The sequence below is a fragment of the Bison bison genome, unplaced genomic scaffold, assembly GCF_000754665.1.
Source record: "Bison bison bison isolate TAMUID 2011002044 unplaced genomic scaffold, Bison_UMD1.0 scf7180017864126, whole genome shotgun sequence".
Classification (NCBI taxonomy): Eukaryota; Metazoa; Chordata; class Mammalia; order Artiodactyla; family Bovidae; genus Bison; species Bison bison.
Window position 1 is genome coordinate 375,988 of NW_011494698.1, and position 22,517 is coordinate 398,504.

At 35.6% G+C, this 22,517-nt stretch overlaps 1 protein-coding gene across 1 annotated transcript in view; it reads left to right on the forward strand.

Annotated features, from left to right (window-relative positions):
• UBE2D1 (ubiquitin-conjugating enzyme E2D 1) overlaps window positions 1-18,748 on the forward strand; it is a 37,156-nt gene extending 18,408 nt beyond the window's left edge. Inside the window, exons 2-7 of the mRNA XM_010839643.1 lie at window positions 8,279-8,342; window positions 8,436-8,467; window positions 10,485-10,562; window positions 11,972-12,077; window positions 16,401-16,494; window positions 17,213-18,748. Coding sequence (XP_010837945.1) covers window positions 8,279-8,342; window positions 8,436-8,467; window positions 10,485-10,562; window positions 11,972-12,077; window positions 16,401-16,494; window positions 17,213-17,258 — 420 coding nt within the window. The 3' untranslated portion in view covers window positions 17,259-18,748. The remainder of the gene's footprint in view (window positions 1-8,278; window positions 8,343-8,435; window positions 8,468-10,484; window positions 10,563-11,971; window positions 12,078-16,400; window positions 16,495-17,212) is intronic.
• Window positions 18,749-22,517: the final 3,769 nt, after the last annotated feature.

Genomic DNA, 22,517 nt, shown 5'->3' on the forward strand with positions numbered 1-22,517 from the left:
GAAGGACTGATGTTGAAGTTGAAACTCCAATACTTTGGCCACCTGATGTGAAGAGCTGACTCAATTGAAAAGACCCTGATGCTGGGAAAGATTGAAGGCAGGAGGAGAAGGGGACAACAGAAGATGAGATGGTCAGATGGCATCACCAACTCAATGAACATGAGTTTGGGTAAATTCTGGGAGTTGGTGATGGACAGGGAGGCCTGGTGTGCTACAGGTCATGGGGTCACGAAGAGTCAGACATGACTGAGCGACTGAACTGAACTGAACAATATGTATTAACATAAATAACATTTTTATTAAAAACAACTATATATTCCAAAACAGCAACAACAAAAATAAAGTGCCACTGTTTTATACATGTTCAGACCTCATTATAGTCAGGCTTATAAATGATAGTTGAATTCTCACATCTCATGCATTCAGTCTGTCACAGTATTACTTATCTTTAACCTGGAAAATTCTACTGTATACCCATGAGATAATTGAGAGTGAAAAATACAAATATTTTAGTCTTATTATGAAATTACTTTTGACTTCACAGATCTCCCCAACGTGTTTTAGAAAGCCCAAGGGCATTCTTTGGAGAATTATTGGACATGTTTGTGAATGGGAGCCCTATTGAAAGAGTAGGGTTAGGACTAGAAAATGAAAAGACCTTCATTGGTTGAATTTGGTTTTTAATAAGTAATAGGGAGCCACTGACATTTTCTAAACAGAAAAATGAAATAAACTGTGCTTTTAGAAGATTGTTATGCAAGTAATTGGTAGAGTATTGGGAAGCAATTATAGTTGAATTGTAATAGGTTTTTGAGGTAATAGTTTACTGGGGGCTTCCTAGGTGGCTCAGTGGTAAAGAATCTGTCTGGCAAGCAGGGTTCAATCCTTGGGTCAGAAAGATCCCCTGGAGAAGGAAGTGGCAACCTACTTCAGTATTCTTGCCTGGGAAATCCCACAGACAGAGAAGGCTGGCAGGCTATAGTCCATAGGGTCACAAAAGAGTCAGCCACAACTTAGTGATTACACAACAACAACAAATAGGTATTGGGGTAGAATATATTATTTTGTTTGTCTGACGAGGTGAACAAGAAAAAGGGGAGTCAAAATGAGCCTGGTGACTAGGAGACTAATAATCCCATTAATAAATAAAGGGAACACATAAAAAGAAGGAAGCTTGGGAAGGAAAATTGTGAATTAAATTTTAGAATATGTAAAAAATATTTTTCATTATTTTTTATTCTGAAATAATTTAATCATATAGAAAATTTGCCAAATTAGTACAGAAAGTTCTCATAAATCCTTCACTTAATTTCCCCTATTACTTACAATTTACATAACCATAGATATAGCTCATTTGGTAAAGAATCTGCCTGCAATGCAGGAGGCCCCAGTTTGATCCCTGGGTTGGGAAGATCCCCTAGAGAAGGGAAAGGCTACCCACTCGAGTATTCTGGCTTGGAGAATTCCGTGGACAGTATAGTTCATGGGGTCGCAAAGAGTTGGACACGACTGAGCGATTTTCACTTCAATTATAGTACAGTTATCAAAATAAGGAAAGGAACATTGATACAATATTGTAAACTAAGCCACTGACCTAATTCAGATTTTACCATTCAGTTTTTCACTATTGTTTTCCTGTCCAAGGATCCAGTCTGGGATCTTTTCCTGTCCAAGGATCCAATCTGGGATCCCAGATTTAGTGGTTGTATCCCCTTTGTGTGTGTGTGTTTGTGTGTGTGCGTGCGCGCTTCAATCTGTGACAGTTCCTCAGCCTTTCCTTGTCTTGTAAGGATGCTTGGGGCTGGTGTACTGGGACGGCCCAGAGGGATGGTATGAGGAGGGAGGAGGGAGGAGGGTTCGGGATGGGGAACACATGTATACCTGTGGCGGATTCATTTTGATATTTGGCAAAACTAATACAATTATGTAAAGTTTAAAAATTAAATTAAAAAAAAAAAAGAAATGACAGAAGGACTTCCCTTGTGGCACAGTGAATAAGAATCTGCCTGACAATGCAGGGGACACAGGTTTGGTCCCTGATCCAGGAAGAGGGCATCTAAACCCATGCACCACAACTACTGAGCCCGCATGTTGCAACTACTGAACGCTGTGTGCCTAGAGCCTGTGCTCCATGACAAGAAAAACCAGTGCAATGAGAAGCCCACGCATCTCAACAGAGTAGCCCTGCCTCACCACAATTAGAGAAAGCTGGTGCACAGCAACGAAGACCCAGCACAGTCTCACACACACACACACACACACGTATATATAAAATTATGACTGATTCATGTTGTATGGCAGAAACCAACACAACATTGTAAAGCAGTTGTCTTTAAAATTAAAAAAAAAATTGAAAAATTATTGTGAAAATTTAGAACAATGTAAAAAGAATAAAAGGTGACAACCCACCCCTAGAGATAACTACTATTAAGAACTTGGTGTGTATTCTTCTAGTTTATTTTCTATGCATGTATAGTATTATGGGATCTTTTGGGCATACTTCTGCCACATATATTTTTCACTCAAAAACTGTTTTATTTTCACACAACATTGTTTGATGTCAACATACATCATACATATCTCATTCTTTTTTTCTTGGCTCTGTAGTATGTGGGATCTTAGTTCCCTGGCCAGGATTTGAACCTATACCCTTTTCAGTGAAAGCACAGAGCCTTAACCACTGGACCACCAGGGAAGTCCTCTCATTCTTTTTTTTTTTTTTTAAACATTTATTTATTTGGCTGCATCAGGTCTTAGTTGCAGTGCTCAAGTCATTTGGGATCTTTCCTTGAGGCATGTGGGCTTAGTTGCTCCACACATGGGATCTCAGTTCCCCAACGAGGGGTTGAACTCATGTTCCCTGCATGGCAAGGCGTATTCTTCACCACTGGACCACCAGGGAAATAAATCTCAACTTATACTCCCTCCAACAGCAAGTGACATGCTTTCCTGCCAAAGTCATAATGGAGGTATTCTAATAGGGTGATAGTGGTTTGATTTGGGTAATAACCTTATGGGTGTCTCACAGTTTATACATTGCTTTATCTTATTTTTCCCTACAAAGCATTATTTTGCTTTGTTTTGCTTTTGTATACACACACACACAATAATTAAAATGAATGATTCTGAATGCTTTGTCTTTGAGATCTTTTGCTTTTGATCAGCATGGAATACATTGGGTCTTATGGGGATCTTATGGACTTGAGCAGCTTGTGTAATTCACAAGACGGTAGCTCAGTATTAATTCTTAAAGAGTGGAGAGAAGAGCAAAGGAAGAGATTACTGACCCTGGCATTGCTTTTTAAAATAAGAATCATTAAATTATTTTTAATACTCCATATGTGGCTGTGATGCTTGAAGTAGATACATAAGAATTCCAGTTATGGTAGAGAAAGCATAAATCAGGTAACAGGGCAGTTTCTGGAAACCTTTGAGTAAATTAAATCAAAAGGGAGAAGTATAAGTAGTCTTTGATTTTTTGTGTTTAAAAGTACACTGGCTTCTGAACAGACTTAGAGCAAAAAGGTACAGTTTTGATATGTCAAGTTATAGTATTTTGTTTTATATTTTTACCTCCCTAGGATATCTCAGAATTTTTCCTTTTCCAAATATGAGGTCTGTCTTTTTGCAGGCAGGGGAGGGTATATATTGTGTTTTTTGTGGGTCACTCTGTCTGTGCATATATACCATAGATTCAGTCACTTATTTCCAAACAGTGTAACAGGACATATTTCCAGATACATATTTTTTTAATATAAATTTATTTCAATTGGAGGTTAATTACAATATTGTATTGGCTTTGCCATATATCAGCATGAATCTGCCATGGGTGTACGTGTTCCCCATCCTGAACCCCCTTCCCACCTGCCTCCCTGTACCATCCCTCTGGGTCATCCCAGTGCACCAGCCCCAAGCATCCTGTATCCTGCATCAAACCTGGACTGGTGATTTGTTTCATACATGATGTTATACATGTTTCAATGCCATTCTCACAAATCATCCCACCCTCTCCCTCTCCCACAGAGTCCAACAGACTGTTCTATACATCTGTATCTCTTTTGCTGTTTCGCATACAGGGTTATCGTTACCATCTTTCTAAATTCCATATATATGCATTAGTATACTGTATTGGTGTTTTTCCTTCTGGCTTACTTCACTCTGTATAATAGGCTCCAGTTTCATCCACCTCATTAGAACTGATTCAAATGTATTCTTTTTAATGACTGAGTAATACTCCATTGTGTATATGTACCACAGCTTTCTTATCCATTCATCTGCTGATGGACATCTAGGTTGCTTCCATGTCCTGGCTATTATAAACAGTACTGCGATGAACACTGGGGTACACGTGTCTCTTTCAATTCTGGGTTCCTCGTTGTGTATGCCCAGCAGTGGGATTGCTGGGTCATAAGGCAGTTCTATTTTCAGTGTTCTAAGCAATCTCCACACTGTTCTCCATAGTGACTGTACTAGTTTGCATTTCCACCAACAGTATGAGGGTTCCTTTTCTCCACACCCTCTCCAGCATTTATTGCTTATAGACTTTTGGATAGCAGCCATTCTGACTGGCATGAAATGGTACCTCATTGTGGTTTTGATTTGCATTTCTCTGATAATGAGTGATGTTGAACATCTTTTCATGTGTTTGTTAGCTACCAGATACATATTTTGATAAAGGGATAGAACATTAGAAATTTCAGTTCAGTTCAGTTCAGTCACTCAGTCATGTCCGACTCTTTGCAACCCCATGAATTGTAGCATGCCAGGCCTCCCTGTCCATCACCAACTCCTGGAGCCTACCCAAACTTATGTCCGTTGAGTCAGTGATGCCATCCAACCATCTCATACTCTGTCATCCCCTTCTCCTCCTCCTGTCCTCAATCTTTCCCAGCATCAGGGTCTTTTCAAATGAGTCAAGTCTTCGCATCAGGTGGCCAAAGTATTGGAGTTTCAGCTTCAATATCAGTCCTTCCAATGAACACCCAGCACTGATCTCCTTTAGGATGGACTGGTTGGATCTTCTTGAAGTCTAAGGGACTCTCAAGACCCTCCTAAAAATTCTAGAATGTGTAAATCTCACCAAAGCACTTGTGTCATTTTTAGTAGTAACTAATGATTGATGTGACTATTAAGAATGTTTGATGTACCATCAGCTGCCTCTTTTCTATAATAAGTGAGCTTTCCTATAATGTCAGCTTTAAATAGACAACTTAAGAACCTGGCTTTTGCAGGAGTTCTCTTATTAGATTTTATCTTTCTCATCCTTAGCTCTAACTTCCAGCAGGAGGTAGAATCAGGGCACAAAAATTTAAGAACGTGATAACGAGTATTTTTCTATACTATTTTGAAGGGATTTGAAAGAACAGTCTGACATTTGAAATTTGAATGCTATTCAAGGCTATTCCAAGTAAAATATGGTTTGGGTTTTTTTGTTAGTAAAGTTAATTTTGTATGATTTACTCACATATGCATTACTCTGTAAAATATATACATGCAAATCATTAACAGTTTTTTAAATCTCAATTAGAGACTTTTTTTCCTTTTTAAAATTATTTTTAAATTAAAGTATAGTTGATTTACAATGTTAATTACTGCTATGCAGCAAAGTGTTTCAGTTATACATGTATATATACATGTACACTCACACACATTCTTATGTATATTTTCTTTTCCATTATGGTTTATCATAGGAATATTGAATATAGTTCTCTGTGGTATATAGTAGGGCCTTGTTGTTTATCCATTCTATATTTAAAAGCTTACATCTGCTAACCCCAGCCTCCCATTCCACCCCTCCTCCAGCTATGTGTGTGATTCTGTTTCAGTTTCATAAGACACTGTCATTTTTCACTTAATTAGTTTTCTAGTTAAAATAAGGGCCAAGAAGTTCCATTTATTCATTTACACTAATGTTTAGAAAACACAACGTGATGAATCTTTTTAAAAGCAATCTCCTATAAGTCCAAATTAGAAAATCGTTAAATAAAGCGGTCATTCTAAAATGAGGCTATGGGGAATTCCCTGGCGGTCCAGTGGTAAGGACTCTGTGCTTCCACTTTTGGGGCCCCAAGTTTGATCCCTGGTTGGGGAACTGATTCCTCAAGCCACTTGGAGAGGGAAAAAGAGATTTTGCCCAAGATCATGTGGCAAATAAGTGATGGTACTTGGACTTAAACTTCAAAGCCTTGCTTTTTTAACACTATCACTGACATCTTGCACTTTATCGTTGAACTGTACTGGGACCAAAGAAGTTGCTAACTCTGTTAGTTAATTCTTGTTAGGAAGAGAAGCACAGCACAAGCTGTGGGGAAGAAACAACAGAAACAAAAAGGAAAGTACCGAGTTACACTGGAAGGGACTAGAAAACTTGGAAGGAGACCTGAGTTTGCACTTGGCTTGGTTACTTAGCTCATGTATCAGATTCTTAGGAAAGAAAGAAATTCTTAGGAAATCTAATCATGTATTAGATTCTTTTCCCTACCACATCCTCTTTCTTGTTTGTCTCTGTTAGAGCACTAAACTCATTGCAATGATGCTAAGATGCCCATCTTTTTCATTTTAACATTTCTAAAATCTGGATGTGCCTTGTAATTGATGTGTCTTAAAATTAATCAGCAACATTTCTGCTTAATTATTGGTACATAAGGATGTGATTTACCATTGACAGCATCTTAGATTTGATGAATGCAATATTTGTTTACGTGTGTTCCCATGAAATTGTTCACATCATCCCCACAGTTTTCAAATACAGAGTATATACAATGATTTTCTAATTTCTAGTATCATCCTCTTTTAAGCTCTAGCCTTGTATGTTGAATAAATTTTTCTTTGATATCACTGGGATCACAGATTTGGTATATCTACTTTCCAGATCAACATCATCTAGTATATTCCCACATCTCAGTAACTGGTATCTACACCTGTAGAAGGCCTACTGCCAGGGTCTGAATCCCAGTTCCACACTATACTAGTTCTGTGAGCACGTAGTGAACCATGTCACTTTTATTCTTTGTTTGTAATAATAACACCTACCTGACAGGATTATTAAGATGATAAAACATTGAGTAAATATTAGCTGCTGCTTGTTTTCATCATGTATATTTGTGACTTTTCTCCTTCCTCTATACACGTAATTCATCATCAATCCTGTCATAAGTAGTGTTTTCACAATATCCCAAATTCATCCTCTTTTATCTCCCTCTTCTCTAGTCCAAGCCCCTATTATTGCCTGTAGCAATTAATTTTGTAGCTTCCCCTTTTTCCCGTCTCTGATCCATTCAGTACATAGTTAGAGCCATCTTTTAAATCAGATTATGCCACTTCTTAAAACCCCTCCCAACGCACTTGGTATAAAGCCCCCAATCCTTAATGTATATTGTTCTCAGTTTTCTGCCTGGCCTCTGCCCGCTCTTTCAACCTCATCTTATGCTGCTGTGCCTGACAGTATCAGTTCTCCCAAAACCAACTTCTACTCATCCCTTTAGATTCAAGCTGAAATGTCACTTTCTCAAAGACATTCCCTAACGGATTGCCTAACTAAATTAGGTTCTTCAGTCCTAATTTACAGTCTTTTATATTGAATTTATGCCTTTCAAAGTTGGTGGTGGTCATTTCCTTCCCAACTGAAGGTAAATTACTTCCCCACAGTCATAGCGTTAGTTATGGTAGGACTGGAATGCCAGCCTAGGACTGACCAACTACAACTGTGCCATTTCCATGATCTTTTGCTTCCTTGAAAGCAGAAAAGAGCATATGAATCAATGTGCTAGGCTTTAAGATATGGCCCAGCTGCTCTCCTTTCTTTCCATTTAACCTTCATGTTGTTCCTTAAATATCCATCTGTCCGTGAGCCTTCACTCTCCCAAATTAGATTATAAACTGGTTGAAGTAGGATCTGTGTGTTTTTTTTTTAAAAATCTATATTATACACCTAGTACCTATATAAGTACTAGGTGTATAATATTGATTTGAGGGAAAAAAAAAATTCTAAGTTACACTGCATATAATAGATACTCAAAAATATTTTGTATTAGGGATGCTAAAGAAAAACAGTATTTTAATTCATTTAATTTTTTAAAATTTGGAGCTGTCTCATGAAGGAATTTAATATCTTATTCCATATTCTTCTATCCATCAGTGACGTAGTACATTTTATGTGTCCATATTTTGAATAGAACTGCCTAAAATGATATTTAAATGAATTGTTTGTGTCTTCATGGATTATTGCACTTGTTTCACTGGAAAAGAATTAATCTGAACTATTTTTGCTTTGCTTCAGGAGTTAAGTGATCTACAACGTGACCCACCTGCTCACTGTTCGGCTGGACCTGTGGGAGATGACTGTAAGCTTTACTCTCTCGCTAGGATTTTGGTACCATTAGTAGTACAGGTTTGAACTCTTATTAATGACTCCAAAACTCCTTTGTTTGTTTCAGTGTTCCACTGGCAAGCAACTATTATGGGGCCTGTAAGTATGATTCATATATGTGAAATTAATCCCTTCAACCATCCTTCATTCTTACCATTTCATCTTTGATCAGATGTTTGTGGCTAGGGTTGAATTTTCTTGTACTCTGAGTCACTCAGAAAGCAAAATATGAGTAAAGGATTTATGATGATTTTCTAGTGCTCTGGTGGCAAATACTTGCTTGGAACACATTTACAGTGCTTTACCAAATCCCTGATCATTATGCATAGTTTGCAACCAGGCTTTGTGTTTGCTTTATCTTTCTTCAAATACAGAAAGTTGTTTGGAACTAAGTGTAGTTACTCTCAACGTTTTAGTAGGTTAGATATAAGTCTAATTAACCCAATAATGGAATTCCTACAAGTAACAAGCAGTAAGTTTCACTGCAGTGTTTCATCACTGTGTGAGAGATCAGATACAATTTTGCAGTGGCTCTGTTGGCATCTCATGAGCTTGCCTCTTGTTGCATTGTCCTGAATTCAAAATCACCTGCTGTTCTGTAACTGGCTTCTCATTATACTCATTGCCTTTGTTAAGCTTATTTCTTTCTCCACCTGAGAAGCAGTTGTGACTTTTCTTTTTGTGGGCAAAAATCTGATTGTATGAGAATGGGCACTGACACCTCAGGTCTGCTTCTAGACAAGAGTATGTTAGTAACGTTTCCATGAGCATCATTCTGTCCTCCCTCCTTTGAAAGAAATTTATCCAGGAAGCCATAGAGTTTTTAATCATAATTGCCTTATGCTAAGCTTTTAAAACATACACCAGTTACTGAATTTTCAGAGCAAGGGTCCTGGGCAAATGTTTAAAATCACTAAATTGTTACATTAAGTTATTTTTTTAAAGGGTGAAGTGCATCATATTTATTTAACTACTTTGATAGGAATCTTTTTGCATTGCTTACCAAGAACTTTCAAAACATCACCTCTCACCCTTACGAATTATAGCCCTCCACAAATATTTCGCAGGTGAATCATATGTAGCAATTTATGTTACTCATACCCCCCTTTATTTTAGTAATGTAAATATGCCACTGTATAGTATAATTGAGTAAGAAGATCATATCTGTTGATTGTAATTAACTTATATTTTCTACATTCCTTATAATTTTTGCTAAACTAGAATTAAACAATGTATATAGTAAGAATAATTATACAGTATGGTCCTCTAATATCTATGTAGAAACTTAAGTAGGAAGTAATGATAGCCTTCTGTTCTTACCAACATGTTGACAGAGTATAACATGATACATTTAATTAAAATAAATGAATTAAAATAGAATTTAAAGGTATTTTTGCTACTTTTTTCCCCTTTCCTCCTTTTTTAAATCATCCTTTTTTTTTTTCTTGCTTGTAACATAAGTATTTCCTAATTGCTATAAAGGCATATGGCGAAATTTAAATTCCTCTTATAAAATTGATTCATAATTTGATAATTCTATGAAACTGAATTTCTCTAGTTTCATTAGTGGCTTTTTCGCATTTTCCACATTATTTTGTAAACTGTTACTAAGTGAAGATTTGAGGTTTAAATTATGTAATAGTGTCACTTAGCCTTTTCTTTTCATAAATCGGTCATTTCAATTTATCTCTATTCTTGCCCCTTTAAGGGAAGGAGCATGAAAACCTAGGTTTTATAATTAAGAAGAAATATACTAGCCTCAACCCTTTTCTTTGATATTGATTACTGCTGCGAATCATCATTCTTTTCTCACAAAGTCTTGTGTGTATACTTATCTTTAACAACCGGTACTCACAAACAGGTTTATTTGGTCAAGTCATACCACTCTACTGTGTGTGTCCTATTTTTGTTTTGTTTTAAACTATGATTTTGGCATGATTGCTGGAAAATCCTCCTTCATGCCTACAAAGAGAAACCTGTTTTCAAGGTAAATGATTTGAACTTAAGACAAAAGGATGGCATTTTTTTTTTCAAACCATTATATTTGGAGGGAATCATCTTGGATTAGTAATAAATACAGCAGTCAGACACTGATGTAATTATTTTGTAATTTCAGCCTGATAGCGCATATCAAGGTGGAGTCTTCTTTCTCACTGTACATTTTCCGACAGACTATCCTTTTAAACCACCAAAGGTATTTTTATTTTTATCATTGATGTCACCCCTATGTCAGGGAATTTACTTTCTATCCAGAGATATTTTCATGATGTCAAAAGACTGTGGGTGGGTTGGCGTGTCCAAACTTTTACATAAAGCCACTGAATCTAAAATATGTTTCCTCATCAAATATTTTACTATGTCTGTAAACAAAAAGCAGTATCTGTTAGGTTAGAAATTAGCTTCCCTAACCTATCTTACCTTCCTCATTACATATGTGTAGTTTGGAAGTGTTTATGGTCAAGAATTAGATTTTTCCATTCCGGGGATTTTCTTTCCAAGGCTGATCCTTCTTTCTCAATTTTTAAGTATTCAACCAACATTTATTGAGCACCTACCATATTCTGTTGCACCGGGGAATACAAAATATAATAAATAAGATACAGTCCTTTTATTATATTTAGTATAGGAAAGATTAAGGGCTTCGGTAGCTAGCTAAGCTGGTAAAGAATCTGCCTGCAATACAAGAGACCCCGGTTTGCTTCCTGGGCTGGGAAGTTCCCCTGGAGAATGGATAGGCTACCCACTCCAGTATTCTTGGGCTTCCCTGGTGGCTCTGTGGTAAAGAATCCACCTGCAATGTAGGAGACCTGGGTTTGATCCCTGGGTTGGGAAGATCCCCTAGAGGAGGGCATGGGAACCCACTCAAGTATTTTTGCCTAGAGAATCCCCAGAGACAAAGAAGCCTGAAGAGCTGCAGTTCATAGGGTCACAAAGAATTGGACACAACTGAGCAACTAAGCACAAAAATAGGAAAGGTTAAAACACATTATTATTAAATTTAGCTTAGCTCTAAAAAGGAAACCAACAAATGATGGGGTGTCAGTGAGGGAGCGAATCATTAACAAATTCTATCACTCATGAGATAATTACCTTAGATTTTTAAAAACATCTGATTATATATGAAATGATACAACAATTCTTGTGAAAGATTGGAATTCTTGGTAGCTTTCTTAGCACAGGTAATAAACTGGGACCCCTTAACTTTCCTCCAGAATAGGGTCAGCATTCTATTTCTAGACTCAGGTGTCAATTGATCATTAAATTAAGGAAAGGGTTGCTTTGAGGGGTGATGAAAGCCATGGTTAATTATCTCAGGTGCTACTCAACTAGTCATACCAGCTATTACAGACTTATTTATTACAATTTCTAAAATACTTCTCAATTGCTTGGTGTTAGGAAGAACAGGAAACTGAATTTATTTGCTTTCATATTATCAGTAGCTAAAGCTACATTCGGATAAAGTAGATGCTCATCTAGTTTGTGTTGAATACATTTCTCCTCTAAGGTCATATGAAATTGAGGACATTTTACCTTAGAGCAAATTGGTTCTGTTTGCTTTCATAGTTCATGGATTATCAACAATTTTTTTTGTTTTATGTTTAGATTGCTTTCACAACAAAAATTTACCATCCAAACATAAACAGTAATGGAAGTATTTGTCTTGATATCCTGAGGTCACAATGGTCACCAGCTCTGACTGTGTCAAAAGGTAATTTCATTTATCAGATTTAAAACAGTTAATAACAGTGAGACAGAAAAAATACAGCAAAAAGGTCTTAGGGACCTAAGTTTGAAACAAAAAACCAATCGACTGTTTTCTTCTGCTTTGCTTTTGCTTTCCTTTCATAGCTTTTGTATTACTTATGCTTAGGGGTGTTGATGGGCTGATCTAAATGATGAAATGAGAGAAATTTAAAACGGTAGAACTAGAAATTTGGGGATAAGCCTGTTGACATTTCATTCCTTTAGTTTGGGCTTTATCTTTAAAAACAGACAGGGACACAGAAAGAGATGCACACACAGAAGTAAAAATAAGATTTTAGGACCAGTTGTCCTGTTCACTAAATGGAATTATTTATTGACATAATAAAGCTTTACCTCTCTTTTACTTCATCTAAGAAGTAATGGCAAACTAGGCAGATAAAATAAATGATTTAAAAAGACAGGAATTTGCTTGCAGTCCAATGGGTAGGACTCTAGACTTTCACTGCCAAGGGCCCCAGGTTCAATCTCTGATCTGGGAATAAGTCTTATGGTATGGCCAAAAAAAAAAAAAGAAAGACATATTTACACTTTAGAATAATGCAGTACGTATAGCATGTTAGTCTAAACTTTAGGCAATCAATAGCATCATTGTAAGGACTGATAAATACTCCATACAGATTCTCAACTTTCACAGTTATATAGCATTATTCTTTGAGATGTGTATATAGGGCATCTGAAGCTGTTTGTTTCATTCACTAATGCTGTTTGCTTTGCCACCCTCTTGTCTTGTCTCTAACAGAAGAGAGCCTGAGTTACTATTTTGATATAGAAACATCTGCCCCTCAAAGTAACTTGGTAGTTTTCCCTTTTTATAAAATTTAAGGAAACTATTTCTCTTGAAGAATTTAGAGGAAGAATTGATGATCATTAAAAAAAATTTAAATAAATGCTACCTGATTACATAACTTGTGTAAAAATTGATAAGCTTTATAGGAAGCAGTGTCTACAGCCATGATTATTTCAAGTATTAGACAAGTAACAGCCCTTCAGATGAGTTAATTATTTATGAATGGCATTTTTTCTGACCTAAAATGTCCCTATAAAATGTTTGTGTAGATGCTAGTGTTTTTAAAAAAATCTTTCACATAACTGTTACATACTAGATATAGGAAAGATAACTGTCATAAAGTTATTCAGATTAATAAACTTTCCTGGAATAGTATCACAAAATGAAATTCAGTTAGCTTATGCAGGAGGGGAAGGGGATGACAGAGGATCAGATGGTTGGATGGCATCACCGACTCAATGGACGTGAGTTTGAGCAAGCTCCAGGAGTTGGTAAAGGACAGAGAAGCCTGGTGTGCTGCAGTCCATGGAGTGGCAAAGGGCTGGACACAACTGTGCGACTGAACTGACTGAACTATGCAGCTAAATAATTACAAGAGAAAGTGCAGACTGTCAGGTGTTAAATACTTACCTTCTGATATTGGTAGCTTTTTATAAAAAACAATTCATTTTGTCAACTTCTAGAAACTTAAAAAAAATTGTTGGAGTATATTTGCTTTACAATATTGTGTTAGTTTCTGCTGTACAGCAAAGTGAATCAACTTTACATATATATGTATCCCCTATTTTTTGGATTGCCTTCTTATTTAGGTCACCGTAGAGCATTGAGTAGAATTCCCTGTGCTGTACAGTCGATTCTCATTAGTTAGCTTAGAAGCTGTCCTTTAAGAACAGTTTCACGTAACCTTAGTTTCCTCATATGTCAAATAAGAAATTATAATAGTATTACCACATATGGTCACTATGCAACTAGCACATAGTAAAGCACTCAGTTCAGTTCAGTCGCTCAGTCATGTCTGACTCTTTGCGACCCCATGGACTGCAGCATGCCAGGCCTCCCTGTCCATCACCAACTCCCGGAGTTTACCCAAACTCATGTCCATTGAGTTGGTGATGCCGTCCAACCATCTCATCCTCTGTTGTCCCCTTCTCCTCCTGCCTTCAGTCTTTCCCAGCATTAGTGTCTTTTCCAGTGAGTCAGCTCTTTGCATCAGGTGGCCAAAGTATTGGAGTTTCAGCTTCAACATCAGTCCTTCCAGTGAACACTCAGGACTGATCTCCTTTAGGATGGACTGGTTGGATCTCCCTGCAGTCCAAGGGACTCTCAAGAGTCTTCTCCAACACCACAATTCAAAAGCATCAATTCTGCGCTCAGCTTTCTTTATAGTCCAACTGCCATAGATGACTACTGGAAAAACCATAACCTTGACTAGACGGACCTTTGTTGACAAAATAATGTCTCTGCTTTTTAATATGCTGTCTAGGTTGATCATAACTTTTCTTCCAAGGAGTAAGCGTCTTTTAATTTCATAGCTGCAGTGACCAACTGCAGTGATTTTGGAGCCCCCAAAAATAGTCAGCCACTGTTTCCCATCTGTTTGCCATGAAGTGATGGGACCAGATGCCATGATCTTAGTTTTCTGAATGTTGAGCTTTAAGCCAACTTTTTCATTCTCCTCTTGCACTTTCATCAAGAGGCTTTTTAGTTCCTCTTCACTTTCTGCCATATGGGTGGTGTCATCTGCATATCTGAGGTTATTGATATTTCTCCCATAATCTTGATTCCAGCTTGTGTTTCATCCAGTCCAGCGTTTCTCATGATGTACTCTGCATATAAGTTAAATAAGCAGGGTGACAATATACAGCCTTGATGTACTCCTTTTCCTATTTGGAACCAGTCTGTTGTTCCATGTCCAATTCTAACTGTTGCTTCCTGCCCTGCATATAGATTTCTCAAGAGGCAGGTCAAGTGGTCTGGTATTCCCATCTCTTTCAGAATTTTCCAGTTTATTGTGATCCACACAATCAAAAGCTTTGGCATAGTCAATAAAGAGAAATAGATGTTTTTCTGGAACTCTCTTGCTTTTTTGATGATCCAGTGGATGTTGGCAATTTATCTGTGGTTCTTCTGCCTTTTCAAAATCCAGCTTGAACATCTGGAAGTTCACGGTTCACATATTACTGAAGCCCGGCTTGGAGAATTTTGAGCATTACTTTACTAGCGTGTGAGATGAGTGCAATTGTGTGGTAGTTTAAGCATTCTTTGGCATTGCCTTTCTTTGGGATTGGAATGAAAACTTACCTTTTCCAATCCTGTGGCCTCAAATGAACGTTAACTATATTTACCTTTTCCCTTAAAACATTTGTTTTGTATGCATAATAGTGAAATCAGGGTACAGGGCTCTTGGTAGCAGGAGGGAGGAGATGAGGAACCTCCTTCTTGCTTAGTTTATAAAGTAGCGTGTATTTTCCTTATATGTGTTCATTTTTCACTTTTTAATATTTTAAATGTTTTATTTCACTTTTTATCATGAGTTAAGTTTGGAAACTTTCTGGAGACATGAGCCCAGATAATTTACCCTGTTTGTTTAATATACAGACTTAAATTTTCTTTGGGTAGATGGAAGATAAAAGAGGAATGAAATGTTAGTTTTTCTTAGCCCTTATCGCCCCCTTTCCAGGTCATTTAAGGATCACCTCTGCCTTATAAATTCACCTTTGGATGTGTAACAGTAGAAAAAGATAAATGAACATAGTAGAGGAAGGTGAAGATGGAAGATTGTTCCAAAGACTCCATGTATCCCCTTGGAAGTGGTGGCATGGAAGCAGACAATGAGGAAACAGAGTCCTTGATCCCTACTTTTTCAGATACTTAGTTTTTTTGTTGGTTTGTTTTTGCTTTTTAAAATATAGCTATTTGCATTAATATTTGGATTCAACATGGCAAGAAACAACTACTATATTTTTTCAATTTTAATTTACATTGTAAAATATACAAGTTACGTAATGATAGCTGTGCATATTATTTTTAAATGCATTTGATACAAATACTGTACATGTAATAAAAAATTTCATTGAAAATAATTTACAAATCTTCCCTCTTTAGCTCTAAGCTCAAATAAAAAGTGCATGAGCTCAGTCTCCCAAAATAGTTTGAACTATTAACTATAATTTGATTGTTTTACCTTGAATTGATTAGAACACAGATTTTTTGCATTAAAATAGAATAAAAAGTGGACAGTTTTCTTGTTAAAGTAAAAAAGTATCTCTAAGAAACATCTGAGGTTAGGATGCTACACTAATATTTTCCAACTGTGTATTTGGAGTCTGTATGTTTTAATCTCAAATGTAATTTAATGTGTTCATTTTGCTTTTTTTCTTTGTAAGTTTATTGTGTATTCATTAAAATTATTTTTACATATGTACTTTTGTATAAAGTAGAAAACTCATTACCTAATATGGTGTTCTCTTTTAAATCTAGTTTTATTGTCCATATGTTCTCTGCTTTGTGACCCTAATCCAGATGATCCCTTAGTACCAGATATTGCTCAAATCTATAAATCAGACAAAGAAAAGTAAGTGTTTGCTTACATTGGTTTCTATGCATTTCTATGTAGTCTGCCAAAACATAAGTATTATCAGTGTATTTAAGTACATTTAGTTACGCTTAGTATTTTTGTTGTTTATCTTTCCAAAGGAGTAAATCTTTCTTTTTAAACTGTTACTCTTTTTACAAAAAATCTCACCCCTTCCCACTTATTGTTTCATCCTTTACTGTTTAATAGTACTTATTTTGCCTTTGCATAATATGCATGTTTTTTGATAGTAACTGTCAAGCTATATATAATTCTAAGTAGTAAATCTAAAACTTAAGAAGTTGGTAATTGGAAACTACTGAATATCATATTCCTTACTTTCTCCAGGAAGAGAAGTTATCCCTAACTACCCCTAAACTGACCTACATCTTGCTGGTACCATTGATTCATACGCATTTTACAGATAATGGCCATTCAGGGTTGGCTTTTATGGATTTGTATTAGAAATTGACTTCTTTATTTTGTTATTTATAACTTAGGTACATTTTCATATAGGTTGTAAAGAGATCTATTAGTTTAAGAAATCCCTTATGTTTTCTGTTTTATTTATGTATGAACCAAAGTCACATTGACCCAATAATTGGTATATGTATGATTATTGTGATTAAATGTAAAAAGTTAGACAGTTTTACATAGACAGATCTTCTAAAACATTTAATTTGTATGTTTTTACTGTATCCCTTTTGTATATCTACAGATACAACAGACATGCAAGAGAATGGACTCAGAAATATGCAATGTAAAATCAAAAAAAATTTCATATATACCAGAGTACTGTAAAATCTAGGTTTTTTTCAACATTAGCAGTAAATTGAGCACTGTTTACTGTTTCATTGTACCATGAAATCCTGATTTTTACCCATTTTAAATGTATTTCTGAAGCAAGACAAAACAAACTTCCAAAAATATTCTTGAGACTGTGATGAGAGCATTTATCATTTTGTATGCATTGAGAAAGACATTTATTATGGTTTTTAAGATACGTGGACGTCTGCGTTTTCAGCTTACAAGATCTACAATGCATCTGAAAAGCAACCAAATTATTTTTTGCTGAAACTAGATGTTTTTACATGAAAAATACTGTATGTGTTATCTAAGATGTTGTCAGTTTTATAAATCTGTATTCAGATTTCATTCTTTGTTAGCTCACTTTATAATTTGTATTTTTTTACTGTATAGACTAAATATATTCTATTTACATGTATGTCAACTTGTTACTTTTTTCCTGTGAACAGTATTGAAAAAACCCAACATCTGATAATGAAATGAATTAACTGTCTCCCTTGTCTTGGGGTATTCTGTAGATTGACTGCAGATTTCTTAAACCTGAAATGATCTTTACACTGTAATTCTCAGTATACTGATTATGGTAAAACGTTTTGATTTTGTTATACTTGACTTAACTTTATTACAATGTGAATTAATTGCACTGCTAAGTAGAAAGCTGTATAACTTTTATTTGTTGCTATTCACATCTGAATTTTTTTCTGTATAGGCAATATTATATTGACACCTTTTACAGATCTTAATGTAGCTTTTTCCATTTAAATAAAATGCTTTTTCTACTATTTGTCTTGATTACTTTGAAAGATAAAAATTTGCCTTATCTACAAGTAAGGATCAATACTCTATATAAAATTTTGCATGAAAATTAATTCCAAATTGTAAGGATGAAGTCTGTTGTACTTGGTATTGAGTGCGTGCTTAGTCTCTCAGTTGTGTCCAACTTAAGCACCATTAATTATATAAATTCTGCTTTAGATTTGTATCTGTCTACTAAATTGTCAATCTAAAGGATGATATACATTAGTTCTTTGTTATAGAATAGAATTTAGAATATGTCGGAGTTTGTCTTGGATCACATATAAAATGAATTATTTTCTAGAGTACTGAGATGAATATAAGGCAGTGTCACCCACATTGAAGAAAAAGTCTTTATAGACTTAAAGAGTAATTAGGTTAATTCATTAAAATACCCCTCTAGATGTAACTAGCATTGTATTTCTTAACATTTTAAAATCTAGAATTTCAAAAACAGAATTTTAGTGCTATCACAGTTTGAAAGAGGACATCCATGTTTTAACCATAGAAATTATAAAGAAAATTCTAAAATGACACCTTTCCTCTGTTTTATAATTTGTCAGTTTAAAGTGACTTAAATGAGCAGATTATCTTTGCAGATTAAAAAAAAAAAAAACCTAGAAAATCCTGATGATCTAACTTAGAAAAAAAATACATCTCTAATTATTAGCATGTTTACCAAACTTGAGTGTCATTTTTAAGAAGAATTGTAGGTCTTCTGATTATTGCAGTAGCTGTATAAGTATCCAAAAAATCTGTAATGGGTATAGTCATTAGCAAAGATTTTAAATCACTGAAGTATTTTACCATGGTTCATTATTATTAAGCACAAAATAACCCAGTGTTAGAAAATGTGTTTTACAAATGAATGTAAAATAAATAAATGAATTGTGAAATGGATGTTTAAGAAAATATACGTTTAAAAAGTAACTATATTAAGTGATGTCTTAAAACAGCCTTATCATGAAAAACACTACTTTACTATGTTATTATAAGCTACATTGGCCCAGAATTTGAACCCTCAACATCATTAGATTTAAGTATTTAGTATATTTTGATAATAAAGGGTTTTGTTCCATGAATATCTTTCACTTTTTAAAAACCTTTTATTTGTGTGACATTTATTTTTGGAAGTGTCTTTTTTTCTGTATTAAAGTTTTGAAGCTTGCCTAACTCTTGTTTGCCTTTGCTTACATATGAAATGTACAGCCACTCTCTTGAGTGAGCACAGATTCTCATCATTAATTAAAAGTCAGAAGCAGCATAATGATCAGTCAGATCACTATTTTGGGTTTATTGATGTGTTTAATTCTAAAAAAGAGTACATTAGTACCTAACTAAATCTGAAGACAAGGACCTTCTTCCATAGATTAGCCATTAATTTAAGGACCTCTTGGGAATGAGGAAAATGGGTAGTCTTTTGAATCCCACCTTTTAAGGTCCTCAGTGCTTTGAGACAGTTAGAAACCGTATTGAAATTGGATTCTGGACACTGACAACTGCCATGTACAATAAATCCATGATTTATTGTATATTTATCAGGCTATGCAGGATAACCTAACCCTTATCCCCCAACTATCTCAAAAGCATACGATTCCTGAACAAGCTTTACACATGCCTGTGTGAACCATATATGATTATTCATTTTTGCTACCCCTCCATGAATTCTGTTAGGGGAATTTTTAAAGTTACTTAGTCAATTTCAAAAGAATCAAAATGGGTTAGGTGAGAAACAAACTGCACAAGCGTAACTTGTGCTGAGTTAGTATTCAAAAGAGTAACTTTTTAAAAAATGATAAAAACATGACCATATGTAGTTTTTCATTTCCTTTATTGTTTTATCACAATGACCTGCTTTGTACATGATTCAGTCATTGATGTTTTACAGAATCCTGCTCTGTCACAGTTGTGTATTTTTAATGTGGGAAGATTAGGGAAATTTATTTTCTCCTTGGATTAAGAGAGATTCTTGGTGAAGCTGTTGAAGTGACTATTAATATAATAAAATAATGACAAATCCAGATTTTAAAAGTTTATTTCCATCACTCTATCAACTGTTAACTATGACTTCCAAAAATTTTTCTTAAAGCAGAAGTTTAATTGCAGTTTAATGGCCCTAAAATGTGATGCCGATTATTTGTGACAGTTCTCATTTTTTTATAGTACTTCTCTGACTGCTCTGACAGTTGTGTTGTACAGACAAGATAGCAGGTAGAGATTCATTTGATTTCACTAATAGAAATTCCTATGTGTAGATTGCTGCTGCTGCTGCTTAGTCTCTCAGTCATGTGTGACTCTGCGACCTTACGGACTGTAGCCCATGGGCTCCTCTGTCCATGGGTTCTCTAGGTAAGAATACTGGAGTGCATTGCTGTTCCCTTCTCTAGGGGATCTTCCTGACCCAGGGATAGAACACAGCTCTCCTGCATTGCAGGCAGATTCCTTACCATCTGAGCCACTAAGGAAGCCCGTAACTAGTCATTTCTAAAAATTTTTTTTTGTACTGAGATCTGCAAACTCCTAAACTTCATATTGATACACTTTGACCAGGAATTTTTTCATTAATAGTAATAATTTTGTAGTAGTAATAATTTTGTAGTAGAAATTAGTAGAAAATTTGTGGACAGCTGACATTTTTGGTTCTAGAAATAATTTGTGATGCAATAGTGTCTGGGTGATAACCTAAAATAGTGTTCTATCACTTATTTGTATCATGTTACATTTAAATTTCTGCTCTCATTATCTAAGAATGTGGTTTTATATTAATAGGAAGAGGGAATATTCACCTAAAAGTTCTAGCAGTTGAAGGCATTTTCATATAATAGGATATTTATTTAAAAACTTACTTTCAGCACTCTCTTAGGTTCTGTGGTTGCAGAGGGAGGGGCATGCCTTTCTCCCCCCGGGAGGAAGTTGTTTTTATTATGCTGTCATGTGTCCAAGTTCTGAGCTATGCTTTCCTCATATCTTTTGCTTGCTTTTGTTGAAATCTTTTTAGTGCAAAATAACACTATGAGTAGTGTGTACAGTATTTTATTGTAAACTCTTAATATACATTTTGGGGAACAGTTGTGATGCTATTTGTGTAAGCACTTCCAATACACTCGTCTTGGTCCCATGACCATCCACACATTCAATGTGCCAATAGAAGAATTCACAAGATGAAGCGTATGCTCATACTCACAGCTAAGATTTGTTGATTTGTTTCAGCAACACAGAAGAGGTATGCAGCTGCATCTGTAAGGAGAAAAGACAGATCAGAGTCTAGAGGAAACCGTGAAGCTCCCTCTGAAGGGGCCACACAGAGTGGAGTCTTCCTCCAGCAGTGAATGCAGGAACATGGGCACAGTGTTCAGGGGCTTTACTGGGGGCTAAACCATGTAGGCATACGTGGCCCACCAAAATTCTAGGCTCCCAGAAGGTAAGCAGGTGTTCACTGAAATGATGCCAGCACAGCAGATACAACCTCACAGTGCATAGAAAGAGTTTCAAAAGCTAGATGCCAGCTGAGGGCCAACCTGGTGCACCATTTGTTGACAAGACTGTTCTTTCTTCTTGAAAGGTCAAGTTTGTTAATTGTGCTGATGATATTTGTTCTCACAGCCATTATGGGTGATGTGTGCAAATTTACCCCCTCTTTTAAAAAAATATTTATTTGACTGCATCACATTTTGGTTTCTTCTCTCTAGTTGTGGAGTGAAGGCTTAGTTGTCCCATGCAAGGTGGAATCTTAGTTCATCTACCAGGGACCAGGGATTGAACCCATGTCCCCTGAGTTAGAAGGCAGATTCTTAACCAGGCAAGTCCCAAGTTTCCCCTTTATGATTGTGAAATTGTCTATTTTTTAGTTTATATTTGCTGTAAAGATTTTGAAGTCATATTGTTGGAAACACACACACACACTACACTCATAGGTGAAGTCATGATATTTTACTGGCAGAATGATCCCTTTCTCATTAAGAAATGTCTTTATCTCTAATAATGCTTTTAGCTTAAAGTCTACTTTAATATTAATACAGCTTTCTTTTTGGTTAGTATTGTAGTGTATCTCTATGTTATTTAATTTTGGGCCTTTCTGTGTCTTTTTAAAAAAACGTGTGTCTCCTGTACTAATTATAGTTTTGTTTTCTCTGATTTGGTTTTTAATCCAACATGACAATTTTATTTATTTATTTATTTTATTTATTCATGCATGTGGGATCTAGTTCCCTGACCAGGGATCGAACCTGGGTCCCCTGCATTGGGAGCTGAGAGTCTTAACCACTGGACCGGCAGGGAAGTCCCCAACATGACAATTTTAGTATTTTAATTGAAATATTTAGTCCTTTGCATTTGATATAGTTTGGTTTCTACCTACTACATTACTGATTTTTTAAAATAAATTAATATTTTGGCCGTGCTGTTCAGTTTGTGGGATCTTA